We start from the raw sequence: 21,074 nt of genomic DNA on the forward strand, positions 1-21,074 counted from the left end.
ACATATTTTAAAGCTTTCAGTGTAGATTGCACATGTGAATATGCTTTGGTTCCTTTGTTTTATGTTTTATTTTGCTTGGTTTTCTGGTTATTTCTAGCTCTTTACCATACCTTTATTTTAGGAAAGTTTGGTGTGGTTTTCTTTTCTTTTTTTTTTTTTTTTGTGGCGGGGAGGGGCCTAAATATTTTTTTCTTCCTAATTTCTCCTTCATAATTAGTTCTCTTTGTATGATTTATACCCAACTAATTGATTTTTCTTTTCCGGTCCTTACATCTTAAACAGTACATTCACAATGACAAAGCACTAATATGCTGTTTTCAAATATTTTAAAGCCACGAAACTATTTATTAGACAAAGTTTGGATGGATGCCCAGTGTAGAAAATAAGGAATAAGCAGCACTGCTCTGGTTAAAGTGGGATTGGGAGCAGAAGTTCACCTTTCTTAATTCTCCATTGCCGTGTCTGTCCCACACATGTAGCCCTGGCTTCGTGGCCTATGTGGTTTGGCATGATCTTCTTCTCATTAAAATGATTGCCACATAATTAATATTGCCCTCTAAAATTCCTTATTTACATAATGTTCATGTTTTTAATTTACCTATTATTTTATGTGTTTAATTTATACATATTATGTCTTTATTTGTGATTCAAATGAGTATTTGTTGAAGGCCTACTATGTTAAGCACTGCTCTAAATGCTGGGACATGGCCTTACTCTTGTGGAACCTACATTCTGCTGGGTATAGAAAGGCAAGTAAATAAACAAAAATATCAGATGGTGTTAAGTACAAAGCATAAAATAAGGCAAAGTGGAAAGAGTATAGGGTAGGATGTGATAGATAGGGTGATCAAATATTTCTTCCTGGAGGACATGGCATGGAAGCAGAGACACAAATAAGAAGGAGCTCGTCAGTAAATAGTGAGTACAGAAGCTTAACTTCTCCATGAAATGGAGTGAAAGCGAGGATAGCTAGAGAATAGTGGAAACATTTCAAAAAGGAAGTCAAGAATCAGGACAGGTAGGGACGTGTAGGCCCTGGAAAGAATTTTAGATTTCATTCTACCTTCATTTTAATTCTGACATTATTTTAAAAGCATTTCCCCATACTGTTACACAGTTTTTATAGGTAATTCCTTTCACAATTGTATGAGAGTCTGTCATGTGGATTTATCGGTTGATTTATACCCAGTGTGGGTATTTAGATTTTGGCAGTCTATTATTAGTAGTATAGAAGTGAACATCTTTGTGCATTTTTAAAAGAGTGTTTCTTGTTCAGGGTTAGCTCCTCAGGACAAGCTCCTAAAAGTGGGGGTTACCTGTTGCTAGGCATTCTGCTTTCCAAGAGGCACCCAATAGAGTACACTTGGCGGTCAAAATATCACTTTTATTATTGAAAATGGCCAAGTTGAAGGCTGTAGCTTAATGAGAGGGCTAAAAGTTATCTTTAAGATCCCAGTTCAGGCTGTAGCAACAGGTTACGGACAAAATTGGATCCAGAAGGACAATGTGTGACACGGGGGAGCAATGGAAAATGCATGGTTTATGTGGGTAGGCTTGCTTCTAAAAGAATGGCAGAACTGAGGTGGAATGCCTAGTTCTTCTTCCCAAGCTTATCATTGGTCAATCACTCCACCTCCCAATGATGGAAATGAGTAAGGAGTAGGGGAGCCGGGGTTACGCTGAGTTCCTTAACCAGAAGAAAAAATGAGGAGAGAGAAAGAAGGGTTCCTAATTAACATTTTTGTAAAGGTGTTGATATATATTATTTGAAACTCAATTCAAATGGACCCTCTTAAAGAAATGGTGCAGTGAAATATGTTCAGGCCATGTTTTCATGATCTTTATGCATATCTGTTTCTTACGTTTCAATATATAAATAGGTTTTTTTGCAATTTTCTGTAATATAATGACAAAGTATGAGAATTGTAGGTTCTGTGTTTAATGACAAGTGTATTGACAATCCTGATACACTGTTTCAGAGTTGTATTTTTAGCTTTGTAGACTACTACTATTTTTATATTTACCATATATGGTTTTAGTTCTGTGTATTCAGCCCTTTTAGAAGTATAGTTTTTTCATTTCAATCTTTAACTCTTTAAGTGCCATAGAATTTACTAGAAATAAGACTTTTATGATGAGAACTCTTTGTTTAACCTAATATTCTATTGTCTAAGTAAAACATTTTTTCTTTATATAGCATGTGTCTAAGCTGAAAATTATACCATTAAATTAATTTCTCAGTAGCAAATTAGAATAGAATATTTTTGCTAATATTTTTCTAGCATGATCAGGATGAACCTAAAATAGAAGTAAAGGGAGTTAAAACCCCCCAAAATTCTTCTTTTTCTCCTTAAGAAATAATGAGCCTCGAATTTAATTAATGCTACTAATAATTAAGAAAATGGAATCTCTACGACTCTGAGAATCAGTGTTTACAGGCAACATTATGACTTTATCTCTTTTACCTCATAACATGTTTTCTTTGTTTTTATATTAGCATTTACTGATGCCTCAGAGCTACTTATTAAACTTACAATTTATAATAGAATAAACAATACTTACGTAATTAAGAGAAATTCTTGACAAACAATACTGGTGGATGTAATACAGATATTTGAAAGATAGGATAAACAGGAGCAATGTTTTTTGTTAGTGCTGTGAAATATGTCGTCTAAGTGGGTAGTATAACATAATTTAAAATAAACACTTCTAAATGCTATTGCACTATTGAAGCCTGCCTGCCTCAAGTGAACCATCCTGTATAGCATAATGTACAAGGAAGGTTCTGGAATGACATTTAGAGACTGAATCCAATGCTCTGCTCATAAGCAGAATAAAGTGCACAGATTTATGGTTCTCCTGTTTTAAATGTCCCCAGAGAACATAGGATGTTCCCTAATTTCCCTTGTTAAGCATTCCCTTGATAAGCAACTGTCTTTTATTAGCCTAAACTAAAACCAAATAGATTAGAAATCTCACATGTGGCTATGCCAATTTAGAATAAGGGCATTTTTTTTCATTAGTGAAGAATTTTACAAGGTTTTTTTCTAACTGAAACATCACAAAAGTAAAATCTGATAAATTAATTTTAGATCCTGATATGCTTATTCTAATAGCAATATTGCTTTTGCATTGCTGTTGAGTGTGGTTGTGTTAGTTTTATTTATTTTTTAACATTACAAATCTATTTATTTATTTTTCCATAAGTTATTGGGGTACAGGTGGTATTTGGTTACATGAGTAAGTTCTTTAGTGGTGATTTGTGAGATTTTGATGCATCCATCACCCGAGCAGTATACACTGCACCATATTTGTAGTCTTTTATCCCTCACCCCCCTTCCCACTTCCCCCCAAGTCCCCAAAGTCCATTGTATCATTATTATGTCTTTGCGTCATTACTTAGCTCCCACATATCAGTGAGAACACATGATGCTTGGTTTTCCATTCCTGAGTGACATCACTTAGAATAATAGTCTCCACTCTCATCCAGGTCACTGCAAATGCTGTAAATCCATTCCTTTTTATGACTACATAATATTCCATAATATATATATATATATATGTATGTATACACACACACACACACACTACAGTTTCTTTATCCACTCATTGATTGATAGGCATTTGGGTTGGTTGATGGTCATTTGGAGTGGTTCCATGATTTTGCAGTTGTGAATTGTGCTACTATAAACATGTGTGCACAAGTATCTTTTTTGAATAATGACGTCTTTTCCTCTGGGTAGATACCCAGTAGTGAGATTCCTGGATCAAATAGTAGATCTATTTTTAGCTCTTTAAGGAATCTCCACACTGTTTTCCATAGTGGTGGTACTAGTTTACATTCCCACCAGCAGTGTAGAAGTGTTCCCTGTTCACTGCATCCACACCAATGTCTGTTTTTTTTTTTTTTTTATTATGGCCATTCTTGCAGGAGTAAGGTGGTATTGCATTGTGATTTTGATTTGCATTTCCCTGATCATTAGTGATGTTGAGCATCTTTTCATATGTTTGTTGGCCATTTGTATATCTTCTTTTGAGAATTGTCTATCCTTAGCTCACTTTTTGATGGGATTGTTTTTTTTTCTTACTTGTTTGTTTGAGTTCATTGTAGATTCTGGATATTATTTCTTTGTTAGATGTATAGATTGTGAAGATTTTCTCCCATTCTTTGGGTTGTCTGTTTACTCTGCTGACTTTTCCTTTTGCCATGCAAAAGTTCTTTAGTTTAATTAGGTCCCAACTATTTATCTTTGTTTTTATTGCATTTCCTTTTGGGTTCTTGGTCATGAAATCCTTGCCTATAAGCCAGTGTCTAGAAGGGTTTTTCAATGTTTTCTTCTAGAATTTTTATAGTTTCAGGTCTTAAGTTTAAGTCCTTAATCCATCTTGAGTTGATTTTTCTATAAGGTGAGAGATGAGGATCCAGTTTCATTCTCCTACATGTGTCTAGCCATTTATCCCAGCACCATTTATTGAAAAGGGTGTCCTTTTCCCCACTTCACGTTTTGTTTGCTTTGTCAAAGATCAGTTGGCTGTAAGTATTTGGGTTTATTTCTGGGTTCTATACAGCCATTGGTCTGTATGCCTATTTTTATACCAGTGCCACGCTATTTTGGTGACTATGGCCTTACAGTATAGTGTGAAATCAGGTAATGCAATGCCTCCAGATTTGTTCTTTTTGCTTAGTCTTGCTTTGGCTATGTGGGCTCTTTTTTGGTTCCATATTAATTTTAGAATTGTTTTTGCTAATTCTGTGAAGAATGATGGTGGTATTCTGATGGGGATTGTGTTGAATTTGTAGATTGCTTTTGGCAGTATGCTCATCTTCAGATATTGATTCTACCCATCCGTGAGCATGGGATGTGTTTCCATTTGTTTGTGTCATCCATGATTTCTTTCAGCAGTGTTTTAGTATAGAGGTTTTTTGACCCTTTGTTAGGTATATTCCTAAGTAGTTTTTTTTTTTTGCAGCTATTATAAAAGGAGTTGAGTTCTTGATTTGATTCTCTTCCTGATCGCTGTTGTTGTATAGAAGAGCTACTGATTTGTTTACATTAATCTTGTATCTGGAAACTTTGCTGAATTCTTTTATCAGTTTTAGGAGCTTTCTAGAGGAGTCCTTAGAGTTTTCAAGGTAAACAATCATATCATCAGCAAACAGTGACAGTCTAACTTCCTCTTTACTGACTTGGATGCCCTTTATTTCTTTCTCTTGTCTGATTGCTCTGGCTAGGACTTTCAGTACTGTGTTGAAGAGGAGTGGTAAGAGTGGGCATCCTGGTCTTGTTCCAGTTCTCAGAGGGAATACTTTCAACTTTTCCCCCATTCAGTATTATGCTGGCTGTGGGTTTGTCATAGATGGCTTTTATTACATTGAGGTATGTCCCTTGTATGCCGATTTTGCTGAGAGTTTTAATCATAAAGGATGCTGGATTTTGTCAAATGCTTTTTCTGTACCTATTGAGATGATCATGTGATTTTTGTTTTTAATTCTGTTTATGTGGTGTATTGCATTTATTGACTTGAGTAAGTTAAACCATTCCTGCATCCCTGGTATGAAACCCACTTGATCATGGTAGATTATCTTTTTGATATGTTGTTGGATTCAGTTAGCTAGTATTTTGCCAAGGATTTTAGCATCTGTGTTCATCAAGGATATCGGTGTGTAGTTTTCTTTTTTGGTAGTGTCCTTTCCTGGTTTTGGTATTAGGTTGATGCTGGCTTCATAGAATGAATTAGGGAGGATTCCTTCTTTATCATGTGGAATAGTGTCAAAAGGATTGGTACCAATTCTTCTTTGAATGTCTGGTAGAATTCTGCTGTAAATCCATCTGGTCCTAGACCTTTTTTGGCTGGTAATTTTTAAATTATAATTTCAATCTTACTGCTTGTTATTGGTCTGTTCAGGGTATCTAATTCTTCCTGATTTAAGCTAGGAGGGTTTTATTTTTCCAGGAATTTATCCATCCCTTCTAGGTTTTCTAGTGTATGTGTGCAGAGATGTTCATAGTAGCTCGAATGATCTTTTGTATTTCAGTGGTGTCAGTTGTAATATCTCCTGTTTCATTTCTTAGTGAGGTTTTTTTGGATTTTCTCTCTTCTTTTCTTGGTTAATCTTGCTAATGGTCTATCAATTTTATTTATCTTTTCAAAGAACCAGCTTTTTGTTTCATTTATCTTATATATTTTGTTGTTGTTGTTGTTGTTGTTTCAATTTCGTTTAGTTCTGCACTGATCTTGGCTGTTTTCTTTCTTCTGCTGGGTTTAGGTTCGGTTTGTTCTTCTTTGTCTAGTTCCTTGAGGTATGACCTCAGATTGTCTGTCTGTGCTCTTTCAGACCTTTCGATGTAGGCATTTAGGGCTATGAACTTTCCTGTTAGCACCGCCTTTGCTATAGCCCAGAGGTTTTGATAGGTTGTGGCATCATTGTCATTCAGTTCAAAGAATGTTTTAATTTCCACCTTGGTTTTGTTTTTGACCCAATGCTCATTCAGCAGTTTATTTAATTTCCATGTATTTGCATGGTTTTGAAGGTTCCTTTTGGAGTCGATTTCCAGTTTTATTCCACTGTGATCTGAGAGAGTGCTTAATGTAATTTCAGTTTTCTTAAATTTATTGAGGCTTGTTTTATGGCCTATCATATGGTCTATCTTGGAGAAAGTTCCATGCACTGTTGAATAGAATGTATATTCTGCAGTTGTTGGATGAAATGTTCTGTATATATCTGTTAAGTCCATTTGTTCCAAGGTATAGTGTAAATCCATTGTTTCTTTGTTGACTTTCTGTCTTGATGACCTGTCTAGTGCTGTCAGTGGAGTATTGAAGTCCCCCACTATTATTGTGTTGCTGTCTATGTCCTTTCCCTTCCTCCCTCCCTCCCTCCCTCCCTTCCTTCCTTCCTTCCTTCCTTCCTTTCTTTTTTTTTGAAATGGAGTTTCGCTCTTGTTACCCAGGCTGGAGTGCAATGGTGCGATCTCGGCTCACTGCAACCTCCGCCTCCCAGGTTCAGGTGATTCTCCTGCCTCAGCCTCCCAAGTAGCTGGGATTACAGGCAGGTGCCACCATGCCCAGCTAATTTTTGTATTTTTAGTAGAGACAGAGTTTCACAATGTTGGTCAGGCTGGTCTCGAACTCCTGACCTCAGGTGATCCACCTGCCTTGGCCTTCCAAAGTGCTGGGATTACAGGTGTGAGCCACCACACCCGGCCAACATTTCTTAGGTCTATTAGTAATTGTTTGATAAATGTGGGAGCTCCAGTGTTAGGTGCATATATGTTTAGGATTGTGATATTTTCCTGTTTGACAAGGCCTTTTACCATTATATACTGTCCCTGTTTGTCTCTTTTAACCACTGTTGCTTCAAAGTTTGTTTTGTCTGATATAAGAATAGCTACTCCTGCTTGCTTTTGGTGTCCATTTGCTTGGAATGCCTTTTCCACCCCTTTACTTTAAGTTTATGTGAGTGTTTATGTGTCAGGTGAATCTCCTGAAGGCAGCAGATGGTTGGTGAGTTCTTATCCATTCTATGCTTCTGTATCTTTTAAGTGGAACATTTAGGCCATTACATTCAATGTTAGTGTTGAGATGTGAGGTACGATTGCTTTCATCATGCTCTTTGTTGCCTGTGTGCTTTGGTTTTGTTTTTTTGTTTTTACTTTCTAACTTGTATTTTTGTTTTATAGATCCTGTGTGATTTATGCTTTAAAGAGGTTCTGTTTTGATGTGTTTCCAGGATTTGTTTCAAGATTTAGAGCTCCTTTTAGCAGTTCTTGTAGTGGTGGTTTGGTAGTGGAAAATTCTCTCAGCATTTGTTTGTCTGAAAATGATTGTATCTTTCTTTCATATATGATGCTTAGTTTTGCTGAATACAAAATTCTTGGCTGATAACTGTTTTGTTTGAGGAGGCTGAAGATAGGTCCCCAATCCCTTTTAGCTTATAGAGTTTCTGCTGAAAAATCTGCTGTTAGTATGATAGGTTTTCCTTTATAGTTTATCTGGTGCTTCTGTCTCACGGCTCTTAAGATTCTTTCCTTTGTCTTAACTCTGGATAACCTGATGACAATGTGCCTGGGTGTTCTTTTTGTGGTGAATTTCTTAGATGTTCTTTGTGCTTCTTGTATTTGCATGTCTAGGTCTCTCACAAGGCCAGGGAAGTTTGCCTCGATTATTCCCTCGAATATGTTTTCCAAGCTTTTAGAATTCTCTTCTTCCAGCTGGGCACGGTGGCTCACGCCTGTAATCCCAGCACTTTGGGAGGCCGAGGCGGGCGGATCACGAGGTCAGGAGATCGAGACCATCCTGGCTAACACGGTGAAACCCCATCTCTACTAAAAATACAAAAAATTAGCCGGGCACGGTGACGGGCGCCTGTAGTCCCAGCTACTCGGGAGGCTGAGGCAGGAGAATGGTGTGAACCCTGGAGGCGGAGCTTTAGATAGTCACTGCAGTCCGGCCTGGGCGAAAGAGCGAGACTCCGTCTCAAAAAAAAAAAAAAAAAAAACTTCTCTTCTCCCTCAGGTACACCAATTATTCTTTGGTTTGATTGTTTAACATAATCCCAAACTTCTTGGAGGCTTTGTTCGTATTTTCTTATTCTTTTTTCTTTTTCTTTGTTGGATGGGGTAAATTCGAAGACTTTGTCTTCAAACTCTGAATTTCTTTCTTCTACTTGTTCATTTCTATTGCTGAGACTTTCCAGAGCATTTCACATTTCTAAAAATGTGTCCAGAGTTTCCTGAATTTTTTATCATTTTTTTCTTTAATCTACTATTTCCATGAATATTTCTCCCTTCACTTCTTCTGTCATTTTTTGGATTTCCTTGCTTTGGGCTTTGCCTTTCTCTGGTCTCTCCCTGATTAGCTTAGTAACTAACCTCCTGAAATTCTTTTTCAGGTAAATCAGGGATTTCTTCTTGGTTTGGATCCCTTGCTGGTGAACTAGTGTGATTTTTTGGGGGATGTTGAAGAGCCGTGTGTCGTATTACCAGAGTTGGTTTTTTGGTTCCTTCTCATTTGGGTAGGCTCTGTCAGAGGGAAGGTCTAGGGGTGCAGGCTGTTGTTCAGATTCTTTTGTCCCACGGGTGTTCCCTTGATGTAGTACTCTCCCCCTTTTCCTATGGGTATGGCTTCCTGTGAGCTGAACCACAGTGATTGTTGTCTCTCTTCTGTGTCTAGCCATCCAGTGAGTCTACCCGGCTCCAGGCTGGTACTGCGGGTTGTCTGCATAGAGTTCTGTGATGTGAACCGTCTGTGAGTCTCTCAGCTGTGGATACCAGCGCCTGTTCTGATGGAGGTGGCAGAGGGTGTAATGGACTCCATGAGGGTCCTTAGCTTTGGTGGTCTAATGATCTATTTTTATGCTGGTTGGCCTCCTGCCACAAGGTCATGCTTTCGAGAAAGCATCAGCTGTAGTAGTGTGGAGAGGGACCAGCAGTGGGTAGGGCCCTAGTACTCCCAAGATTATATGCCCTTTGTCTTCTACTATAATCAGCTCTTCAGTTTGTGTGGGAGCTGGGTGAGGCCTGTGACTCCTGGCTTTCCCCCACTTTCCTGACAACCTGCATGACTCAGCAGAGGCAGCCATAATCCTCCTAGGTAGAGACCTGGGAATCTCACCCCCATCCCCCACAGCAACCACAGCAAGGCCCGCCCAAGGAGAGTCTGAGCTCAGACACGCCTAGTCCTGTCCCCACCCGATGGTCCCAGCTTCAAGAAAAAAGGGCTTTAGTTCTTCCCCGGCCTGTGAAGTCTGCAGGCCTGATTGGTGCCCTCCCCCAAGTTATGGCCAGGAGGCTTTTCGCCCAGTTCAAATTGTTACAAAGTTCAGCTAGAGAATTCCTTCTCCCTGTGGAGTTTTACCCCCTGCTCCTCTGGCCACCCTCCCGATGGATCCCTATGGTGCTAGGCAGGAATGGGCTGCTCGGGGACCCAGTGAACTCTCAGGGCCTTTCTGCTGCTTCCTCTACCCCTGTATTTGGCTCGACTCTCTAGCTTGACTCAGTTCCAGGTAAAGTCGGAAACTTTTCCTGCAAACAGACCTTCAGCTTCTCCAGCAGGGGTGTGTGTTCCCACTTCCACAGTTGGGGCACTCACAGTATTTGGGTGTCTCCTGGGTCCTGCAGGAGCAGTCTGCTTCCTTCAGAGGGTCTGTAGGTCCTGTTTGGATTGCCGGTTTGTTCTTGCAGTCAATCTGGAGCTAAAATTCACAGTGCAGGCCTCCACATGCTGCTCTGTCCAGAGCTGCAATCTAGTCCTGCCTCCTGTCCGCCATGATCCTGATCACCGGTTGCATTAATTTTAGAGTGAGTGAATAATTAATGATAGTTGATTAATGAGATAATGACTGTATTTTGGATGGCTTTGGATGGATTAAAGAAACCACAGGAATTTCTGCTCTTGTGTATTTCTGCTTTTTAGTGCTGATCCCTTGAATACGCAGCAGGTTGAAAAGCTGTGGCGAATGAAACTTGTATGAGAGTCAGTTATGCTTTAGAAAGGTGTAGAACCAAAGCATTTGCCTTGGAATGTTTGTTAGGAAATTACTGCTTCTTAGGAATGCTAAATTAGTTCTGTTATCTTTCTGTGGTGAACTTGATAAATGGCTCAATATGTGCAGCATAGAATAACATAGTCGTATCTGGTTATTGAGTCATTCATTTATTTTCTCTGTCAGCTCACAGTACTTGCACACCTGCCACATGCCTGGTGTTGTTGTAGGTACTAGGGCAGCAGTAAGGAACAAAACATAGAATCCTGCTTGCATGGAGCTCACATTATGATGGGGCAACAATGAACAAACAAGTAAGTAAAACTTATGAATTGTCAGTTGGTGATAAGTGCTTTGGAGAAGAAAAAAAAACAAAGAAAAAAACTTGTAGACTTCTCTAAAAATAAATAAATAAATAAAAAGCCCTTAAAGCCCTTATCCTAAATTGGCACAGCCCCAGGGAGTGCCAGCATTGGAGGGGCTGCAGCTTTGAAGAGCGTAGGTCCTATAAAGGCCTCTTTGGGAAGATGATATTTGAGCAAAGCTCTAACAAAGGTGAGGGAATGAGCCATGCAGAAATCCAGAGCGACAACGGGAAAGCAAAGGCAAAGGCTGTGGGTGGCAGCATCCCTGGCGTGTCCACATGGAGTCACATCAGCCATGGGTGAACAGAAAATGATGTCACAGAGATGACGGGGTGAGAGAGTATAGGAGCAGATCATGTTGAGCTTGGAAGGTCATTGAGTAAGCTGGGAAACAGAAGATCGATGTGATTTGGTATTTACCTTTTTAAAGAGATCCCTCTGATAGCAATGTAAACTCTAAGGTGACTAGGATAGAAGCAAGGGACTCAGGTGGGAGGCTATTACAGTAATCCAGGTGAGAGGTGGTGGTGGCTTGGACAGGATGTGAGCAGTGGAGGTGGAGAAAAGGGGTCAGATTGGAATTGTATTTTGAAGATAGAACTAGCAGGATTTATGGACAGACTAGATGGAGGAAGAGTGAGAGAGGAGGGGTATAGAAGATGACAGTCGCCTTTGGCTTGAACAATTGGAAGGATGGAACATCATTTACTGAGAAGGTGAAGACTGAGGGAGGACCTCAGTGCACACTGCTGTTTCTTATTTATTTGCCATGCCTGCACATTTTTTTTCTTTTTGTATTTTTTTTAAACACTGTAGCAGAGCCTTTGACTTGACCTTTTTACATTCTCTTAAATGTAGTCAATAAAATGTACAGAGAGTAACTTTGGGGGGAAATGAAGTATTTCTTTAAAAAATGATTTGATAAATAGACCTATAAAAAGAAATAACCATCACATCACAGACTGTTCTAGTAACATGTCTGCAGTTTGAAGAGGTCAGAACTATTAATATAATGGAGATATAGCACTTACTTTGCGTTGAAAGGCAGAGTATTTCATCTGTTTCACTAAAGTAGCCTATAGGTAAAATGTCATGATGTCAAATGCAGATTTGACATTTTCAGAGAGCTGAGCAAGTTCTTGTAAATTAGTTTCTTGAATGTGTCCCTTCCTATGTACCAAGCTGATTCATTTCCTTCATTGTCCATTTTAATCTCATCTACTTTTAACTCTGTAGGCAAGTGAATGTGACTTGTTATTCTGGTCCATCTCACCATAAACAGAGGAAACATATAAAACGCATGCACTATGTGGCCCTTACTTACTTATTTTGCCAATAATAGGATAAATAATTTGAATTAATAACCTATTTAAGGAGTTGCATGTGTTTTTCTCAATGTTTCTAGTTATATATATCCACCATGCTTGCATTATATATAGTATGTACATTATCTGAAGGTACCTAGAATGCTGAATATTAACTAAAAAGGTAATATTTTGCAGTGCCCACCAAATCTTCATAAGCAAGACGGATATGCATGCAATCAAAATCAGGTATGCTGGGCTGTAAATTTTAAGTGTAATTTAAAAAGGATTCATTGGAAAGTTTTTTTTCCTTTTTTGATAAATATTAATATAACTTTGAAGGGAATTTTACTCAAGTAAATTATTATAGTGGGATTCTAATTTACAGTTGCTTCATGTTATGCCAAATATTAAATATATTTACCTCTGGTGACAAATTGTCTAGATTAAGAGAAAAAAAAAAGAATGTAATGGCTGAAGAACTGGGAGTCTCATTTATTGAGTTGTGACCATCTTTCAGTAATTTCAGCCTGCCTGGTGTGAGAAAGAAAATATGACAATCTGTCATGAGTTTTTTTTTTCTCTGAAGCCATATTATAACCTACAGGTGAGTATCATGATGTCAAATGCAGATTTGATGTTTTCTAACCATCCATACACAAAAGAAGCTAAAAATCATTTTGGTGACTCTCACAGAAATGTACCAATTTTTTGTTTGCTGTAAAATTTCAAATTGTAGATGTTTAGTTTACATTTAGAGAGCTGTACAATGAGTTCTGTTTAGAGTTTTAAATTTTTAACTGTTATTATTGAGATGTTTGTGATCCTTATTGGTTGCTATAAAAATATTAGGCTATGAAATGAAAAAACTTTATCCAAGTGAACCAGAAGGAGACATTGTAGTAAAAACGTTGGGGAAGACAAACTGATTCTGTGTGCCTCACATGTGTGCTCCTGTCCCCAGGGCCGCTGCTACAATGGCGAGTGCAAGACCAGAGACAACCAGTGTCAGTACATCTGGGGAACAAGTAGGTCACATCTCCTTGCTTGGCGGTTACACATACCATTTTCTCTTAATAGTGTTCTTCTCTGCCAGTCTTGCTGAGAGAGATGCACAGCTTGGAGTGATGTTTTAAAAAAAATCTAGAAAGGATGAAAATAAAGAGAACTGTGAATCTTAGTCACAAAAACTATAGAAAACAACTGCTTAAGTTGGGTACTTGTCAGAACTGAGCAGTGCCATTTAGTGGCTGTGGCTCTCAGAGAAGGGGTGTTGCATTCATTTGCAAAGATTGGGTTGAGTACAGTGTGATTATCCAGCCACTTGTGTGATTTATTTTGTACCTTGGTTTTAACATTTGACCCCCTTTTTTTCCATTAACACACACACAAGTTAGCTTTCTGGTTTTTACCCCAGGAAAATACCAGACTTATTTTTAAAATTTTGTCATTTACTGTCTCACTTCAAAGTGAAGAGATGCATGTACTTCCTGAGATGCAGACAGGTACATGGCTGTGATTCTTAGTACATTCCGTAAAAGTTCATGTGCATATCCTCTTCCTGACATTTACAGTGCCTCTCCAATAATATCAGTTCATGAGGGCCAGACGGGGGGAAGAATGAGAAATGAGTCTGCCTTTCTAGCCAAGGCTGGGTTCACCCCAAAGGAAAAGAAAGCACACAAAATGAGAACAGGGCTGTGGCACGAGTGATTTTAGAGTTTGGCAAATATCATTTATTTGACTGATTTACATTCAGTGCTTTAGTTTTGACAGAGAAAATGTAATAGACGTATTTGTATTTTGAAAGGTTTAATTATCAAAACTCAGGTGCCAACATAAAATCTCAATAGGCTACGACTTTATAATTTTCTCCTAATATTGATATAAAACAAGATTAAGAATGTTAGTTTCCTGTGTGTCAGTCACTTCACCAATTCCTGCTGATAATCATTTGCACCTTCCATCCTCAAACTCACCAACAAGGATTGGAGAGAAATTTGTTTCTCAGGCTAAAAACAGTGTTGTGTTGAAGCTTTTTTGTATTAGCTTGCAAGAGCCAATTGTTAAGTTTTTTATCCATAACACTATGTATCCATGGAGTATACATGGACTAAATCAATGTTTTTTTTTTAATGGTTAAAATGCAAATAAAAAAGAAAATGAAAATTAATTTTCTTCTCTTGCCTATCTCCAAAAGAGGCTGCAGGGTCTGACAAGTTCTGCTATGAAAAGCTGAATACAGAAGGCACTGAGAAGGGAAACTGCGGGAAGGATGGAGACCGGTGGATTCAGTGCAGCAAACAGTGAGTGGTCAGCTCTAAGGGCATAATCACTGGACTTGGAAGCCCTTTTTATGCAAGTGCAAAATGAGCACAAAATAAATGCTAATGATTTTTTTCTAAGTGTTCACCATTCCAAAATTTAAAGTATTTATTTTAATAGGTATTATTATATCTAGAGGCAAATGGCTATAGATTAAACTGTTACTATGCTACAGATTCATGCCATTTCTGCAACATTTTACTTCATTTTTGTTCTGATGAGATACTTTGCCAGAGCATTACAAATTAATACTAACTTTTAATTTTCTACTTTTACTAGAATATATGGTCTATGAATGTAGTAGTATGCATGTAGTTTAAATGCAAACTATATAGACCTTATATATTTTTGCAACCAAAGTGAAATCTTACTGTATTTTTTTATCATTTCACAATCAGATATCTAATATCTACACCAGAGATTTTTTTTTCCCTTCCAAAAAGCATCTAGTTAGTACATATTAAAGGCATCTTTACTCAGGAAATGAGATGCTTTCAGAGCACATTGATATTTCTTTCTTTCTTTCCTTTTTTTTTCAAGACTGAGTCTTGCCCTATCGCCCAGGCTGGAGTACAATGGCATGATCTCAGCTCACTGAGACCTTCACTTCCTGGGTTCAAATGGTTCTCGTGCCTCAGCCTCCTGAGTAGCTGGGATTACAGGCACCTGCCACCACGCCCGGCTACTTTTTGTATTTTTAGTAGAGATAGGGTTTCACCATGTTGGCCAAGCTGGTCTCGAACTCCTGGCCTCAAGTGATCCGCCCTCCTCAGCCTCTCAAAGTGCTGGGATTACAGGCGTGAGCCACCACGTCCAGCCTGATATTTATTTGATTAGTTGAGGAAAGTTAGAATTCTCATTAATTAGGTTATTAAGGTTAATTCAATTACTGTGGAACAATGGAATCATTAAGTAATAGCCTAAACCTCTTTCCTTTTCCTTCTAAAGCAATGAAAATTCTCCTAATTTTGAAGCAGAGCAAGAATTTAAGGGAAGCTTTATTCTCAGTTAATGATCTCTGCTATATTTTACAAAACTTTGCAATTCCATTTAGTCTTTGATGATGGATGAGGCCATAGTAGGCAACAAATCTTTGACTATAATTTTTAAAAAATTAAACCAAAATAATAGAGAACAGAGCTTCTTATCTGATGTCTCATGAGTGCGGCACAGATGTTCCAAGGTGTTGATCCTCAGTCCTTGAGGTGTCGGGGGATAGGAGCAAGGGGAGCCTGAAGTAGTAAAAATCCATGGGATTGGACATCTTGAATTTGATTAACTTTATTCATTCACTCCATGTCCTAGAGAATCTGATTATCTCTCTGTGTCTCATGACCTCAAAAAGTTTGAGAGGCATTGGATTAGATTATTGTAAAGGATAGCTTTTGAGTATCTGGTAATAGAATAGCCAATCCCCAATAAGTTAAGGGAAATTAATGTGTTTGAAACTTGAAAAAATCGTGAAATATATGCCCAGACACGATGGCTCATGCCTGTAATCCCAGCACTTAGGGAGGCTGAGGCGAGTGGATCGCTTGAGTCCAAGAGTTCAAGACCAGTCTGGACAACATAATGAGACCTCATCTCTATTTTTTAAAAATTGTGAAATGTATAAACATAAAAATAAATAACAAATAAATATATATTTTACCAAATAATTATGAAGTGAACTCCCATGTCACTCCTACATGAAATAAAACAAGAAATAAAACATTTCAGCATCCCAGAAATAGTGCAGATACCTTCATCCTGACTTTTGTGGCAGTCACTTTCTTGCTTTTCTTTAGAGTTTTACTGCCTAAGTTTTCATCCCTAATGCTTCATGTGTTATTTTGTATTTTGCTTCTCAAGTCCAGCATTTTAAGTTTTCTGTGGTGTGTATAGCTGTTGTTCATTTTTACTATTTATTTGTTTCTCTTTTATAAATGCACAAATGAATGAATGTACTATAGTTCTCCATTCTGTGTTGAAGAACATTTGGATTGTTTTCATTTTTTGGCCGTTAGGAACCATGCTGCTATGAATATTCTCGTGTATGTAACCTAGTGCACATTTGTACCTCTTTCTGTAAGGCCTGTACATAAGTAGAAAATTTGCTAAGTCATAGGGGTATCATTGTTACCAAATACTTTCAGACTGTTTTCTAAAATGGCTGAACTAGTAAATTCTACCATCAGTATTATGTATATAAGAATTTTGTTGTACCATATTTCACCAACACTTGGTATTATCAGACTTTTTGCTTTTATCTGTTCTGGTGGGTGTGACCTGTTATATTAGCATGGTTTTAATTTGCATTTCCCCAGATTACAAGTGGAATTTAGCACATTTTTGTACATTTATTGGATATGGATTTCCTTTTTTTGTGATGTGCCACTTCAATTCTTTGCTCATTTTTTAGGAGTCATTGTTTACTTAACAGATAGACTGGAGGTAGAGGTCCTCATGGTGCATGAATTTAACAAGGTCACCAAAGACCCAGATAATTTCTGCCCCTCCATCCTGTAACCCTTAGCATGTTGACTTTTTGTCCTTATGCTTTGTGAACTCATGATTGTAAAGTGGATACAAAAGCTACACATTCAAAGGTAGGAAGCAGGGATAGGAGCAAAAGGTCTTCTCCCTGTCAGTCTCTAACCTTTTATCCAGAAAACAAAATCCTCCTAGCCACTCCCTAGCCAGCTTTTCCTCACGTCTTCACAGCCCACGGGCCACTTTTAACTCTAGGAAGAGGAGAAGGGGGAATGGATAGGAAAGTGGGTGTCGAGAATGGGAGTACCAAGAATAGATGAGACAGCAGTCATGATCCACCTTTAAGGGCTGGGCACTTTGCTGTTCCAAACAAAACTGTGATCCTCTTAGCAAAGAAGGAGGGGGTTATCACCTACCAATGATATATGATCAAATGTTTTTGTTTAGAAAGAAAGATAATATTTTAAAAATTTGAATCAATGTGGACCGAATCGTTTTGATTTTTTGAGCTTGATTCCTCCTGTCTGGTCTCTTTGTTTTCTTTACACATGTTCAGTGATGTGTTCTGTGGATTCTTACTCTGTACCAATCTTACTCGAGCTCCACGTATTGGTCAACTTCAGGGTGAGATCATTCCAACTTCTTTCTACCATCAAGGCCGGGTGATTGACTGCAGGTAACATATTAAATGTTGGAAGACCTAATAAGCCATGAGAATTACAAATTTCACAAAATGAAATTTCAAAAAAATCAGAAATCAAAGAGTTTTCTAGTTTTTACAAGAGGAAAGTTAATTTAGATTTTATTATCACCTTTCATATTGACAGTCACTTAAAAAAACAAAGTTGTGTATTGACTTGGCAGCTTACATTTGCTCAAAATTATACTAGTTAGTAGTAATATAGCCTTCTTTGTCATCATAATTTTCAGAGTAGAATTATGGTGTTCATTCTAACCCATTATTAAAGTTTTAAGCATTAGAGTATGCCACTATTTGAACACTGTGTGTGTATTTATTTTGTGACCGAAAAGAAAAAGAATTTAAGCTATAGTTTATGAAGTATATGTCTGGTTTGGAAGATGGCTTAACAAATACCTAATCACCTATAGAAAATATTTATTAAAATAGTATGTATACCTATAAGCAAACATTTGATATCCAGTTGTCTGTGAGTACAAGGCATGTAGACATGAGGCTTATTTTTGTTTAGCCAGGGAGTCATATTATATTCCAAATAGGTATTGTTCCCTTCAAAGTAGTCACAATTCGCAGATACTATTCTCTTACTCAGTGGTATTGTTGTTGCTCAAAACACTTTTGGCCTTCCCCCTGCAGAATTGCCTTCAGCATCTGCAAACTTTTACTTTTAGTATCCTTAGAGTACCATATCTTCACCTTAAGTGAGGTAATATAAGATTTGGGATTATCCAAAAGTAATTTTAGTAAATTCATTGGGTACTAAATTGGCTAATGCTGTCTTGGTCAAATGGTTACTTTTTTTTTCTGGCTTTTAAATGGCTCTGAAGACAATTCTAACAGGGTCTTAGTAAGATCCCTCCTGGAATAAATTTGTAGTCTCTAAAGCTAGTTACTTTGACGTATACAAGCTTTATTTGAATGTGTGTTTTCATGCCTTTAGATAAAATAGCCTTGTTAAGTTATATTGTTATATATACTAAACTGGCATATTTGTTAAATACTCAGCAAGATTTGAATGACTATAGCATTATCATTCAAATTCAAATTATTCCTAACTTTGAAAATTTAGAAGTAAGCACTAAAACACATGAAATAATCTTATGAAACCACTGTCATATATGTGGTCTGTCATTGACTGAAATTTTTTACACAGTGGTAAGTACTTGCCTATCTAAATGTATCTAAACATAGAAAAGTCATTCTGCCCCTTTTCTGTGTTTAGATACGTTTAGATAGGCAAGTACTTACCATTGTGTTATAATTGCCCACAGTATGCAGTACAGTAACATGCCATACAGAAGTGTAACCCAGGAGCAATAGACTAGACCATCTAGCAGTGTAGGTGTATAGTAGGCTATACCATCCAGGTTTGTGTGAGCTCATTCTATGACATTTGCACAAAGACAAAACTGACTAATGACACATTTCTTAGAATGTTATCCCCATCGTTTAGCTAGGCATGTCTGTAAATATCAATAGAAAATAACTGGTTTGTTTATTTTTTTCAATTATGGATAATCAGATCTTCTGAAGTAAGAATAATACTTTTCAAAATATTTTTTATTTGCTGTTTTTGTTCATCATCTGCTTTTTTCCACCATGCTACATCTGAAAGCCTTGGAGAGCTAATGATATATTTGCTTATTTTGTTCTCATACAGATACTTCTCCTTTAGTCTGAATGTTGGGTCTTGAAAACAAGTGAAGATTTAGAATATACTTTATGCAAATGACATTTTTCTTGTTGATGTGTATTGTAATAATGATAATGAAAGAGAGTTTCTTTTTCATGCTCTTTTATTAAGGAAAGGTAGGGAAAGGGGAAGAAGAAGAGGAGTAAGAAAATGCTAGGAGAAATCCACATCCACTGACAGCCTCTTCAGTTTCATGAAGAGCAAGCCTCATTCATGTTGGTGTTCTAAGTGTGGTGCGAATAGTTATATGGATATCTTTCTCGTTTTAGTGGTGCTCATGTAGTTTTAGATGATGATACGGATGTGGGCTATGTAGAAGATGGAACACCATGTGGCCCGTCTATGATGTGTTTAGATCGAAAGTGCCTACAAATTCAAGCCCTAAATATGAGCAGCTGTCCACTCGATTCCAAGGGTAAAGTCTGTTCGGGCCATGGGGTAAGTAGGTATCATTGTGACAGCTGGAACCTTCATGGTCTGGCATGGTCACAGTGGCTGGACTTTCATTTCAGCCATTCTCCTAGCTAACATGGTGAAACACCATCTCTACTAAAAATGCAAAAATAGCTGGGCATGGTGGTGGGCACCTGTAGTCCCAGCTACTCAGGAGGCTTTGGCAGAAGAATCGCTTGAAACCAGGAGGTGGAGGTTGCAGTGAGCCGAGATGGAGCCACTGCACTCCAGCCTGGTGACAGAGCGAGACTCCATCTCAACAAGAACAACAACAACAACAAAAGGCCAAATTCAGCCTTGTTAATCGCAATCATGGTATTAGAATATTTCAGATTAAAAAGCTTCCTTGTTGGATTTTATCATCTCTGAATGTATTTCTCAGGGAGATAAGGGTTTAAGCACTCCTGTCTCTTGTTTGCTGATTGTTATTTATTTCCTCTAGATTACAGTTCCATTCCAGCATGCTGGTGGGTCCCTGGAGAAACAGGGAGGAGACAGAGATAACTCTGGGGTCCTCAGCTTGGCTGACTGAGGAAAGAGGGTTACCAGGGACTAGGGGTGTGGGGGTGTGGTGGTGGGGGGGAATGCTTGTTGGGCAGGGAAAGTACCACCAAGTAAGTTTGGTGTTGGACATGGTAACGGTGAGGTCATACAAGGCATTGGTGATTTATGTCTCCTGGCCTTTTATCTCCAGCAGTGCTTTTGAGCCCACTGTCTATTAATTTATTGAATTAAGTGTATATGTTTTTAAAGTGTGTTCCTAGAAACAGCTACTTCTGAACAAAGTAGAAAAAAGTATCTTGTCAGACATTTGTATACTTAAGTAATATCATGATTCAATTTAATTTAAGAATAACATGAATAATTCAATTTAATTTAAGAATAATAATAAGAAATAATTAAAGAATTTCTTCCTTTTACTCTTTTTCTTTAATTAATGGGAAAAAATGTTACACAATTTGATCTGTGCATTATTACCTCATGTCTAGTGATCAAAACCATGGGAAACTTTAAAAAGAAATTCCAAGTAGCTTTTAAAGCTTCCTCCCTGCCCCCGTGTCTCTTTTACATTTATCACCATTATTCTACAAAATGCAGTGAAAATGCCATATCTGTTCATTTTTCTTCACAGGTGTGTAGTAATGAAGCCACCTGCATTTGTGATTTCACCTGGGCAGGGACAGATTGCAGTATCCGGGATCCAGTTAGGAACCTTCACCCCCCCAAAGATGAAGGACCCAAGGGTTTGTGTGATTTTCGTTTCAATTCATGGAAT

The 21,074-nt window shown here is 37.8% G+C and overlaps 1 protein-coding gene across 3 annotated transcripts in view; it reads left to right on the plus strand.

Annotated features, from left to right (window-relative positions):
• The window catches only part of ADAM23 (ADAM metallopeptidase domain 23), a 178,931-nt gene that overhangs the window by 132,177 nt on the left and 25,680 nt on the right, over positions 1 to 21,074 (plus strand). For all 3 annotated transcript variants that reach the window (XM_003253987.4, XM_030802444.1, XM_030802445.1), the window contains exons 19-24: positions 12,354 to 12,404; positions 13,120 to 13,183; positions 14,356 to 14,461; positions 17,509 to 17,628; positions 19,615 to 19,783; positions 20,931 to 21,042. In XM_003253987.4, the coding sequence (XP_003254035.1) occupies positions 12,354 to 12,404; positions 13,120 to 13,183; positions 14,356 to 14,461; positions 17,509 to 17,628; positions 19,615 to 19,783; positions 20,931 to 21,042 (622 nt within the window). The remainder of the gene's footprint in view (positions 1 to 12,353; positions 12,405 to 13,119; positions 13,184 to 14,355; positions 14,462 to 17,508; positions 17,629 to 19,614; positions 19,784 to 20,930; positions 21,043 to 21,074) is intronic.

This window comes from Nomascus leucogenys, chromosome 22a, assembly GCF_006542625.1.
Source record: "Nomascus leucogenys isolate Asia chromosome 22a, Asia_NLE_v1, whole genome shotgun sequence".
Taxonomy (NCBI): domain Eukaryota; kingdom Metazoa; phylum Chordata; class Mammalia; order Primates; family Hylobatidae; genus Nomascus; species Nomascus leucogenys.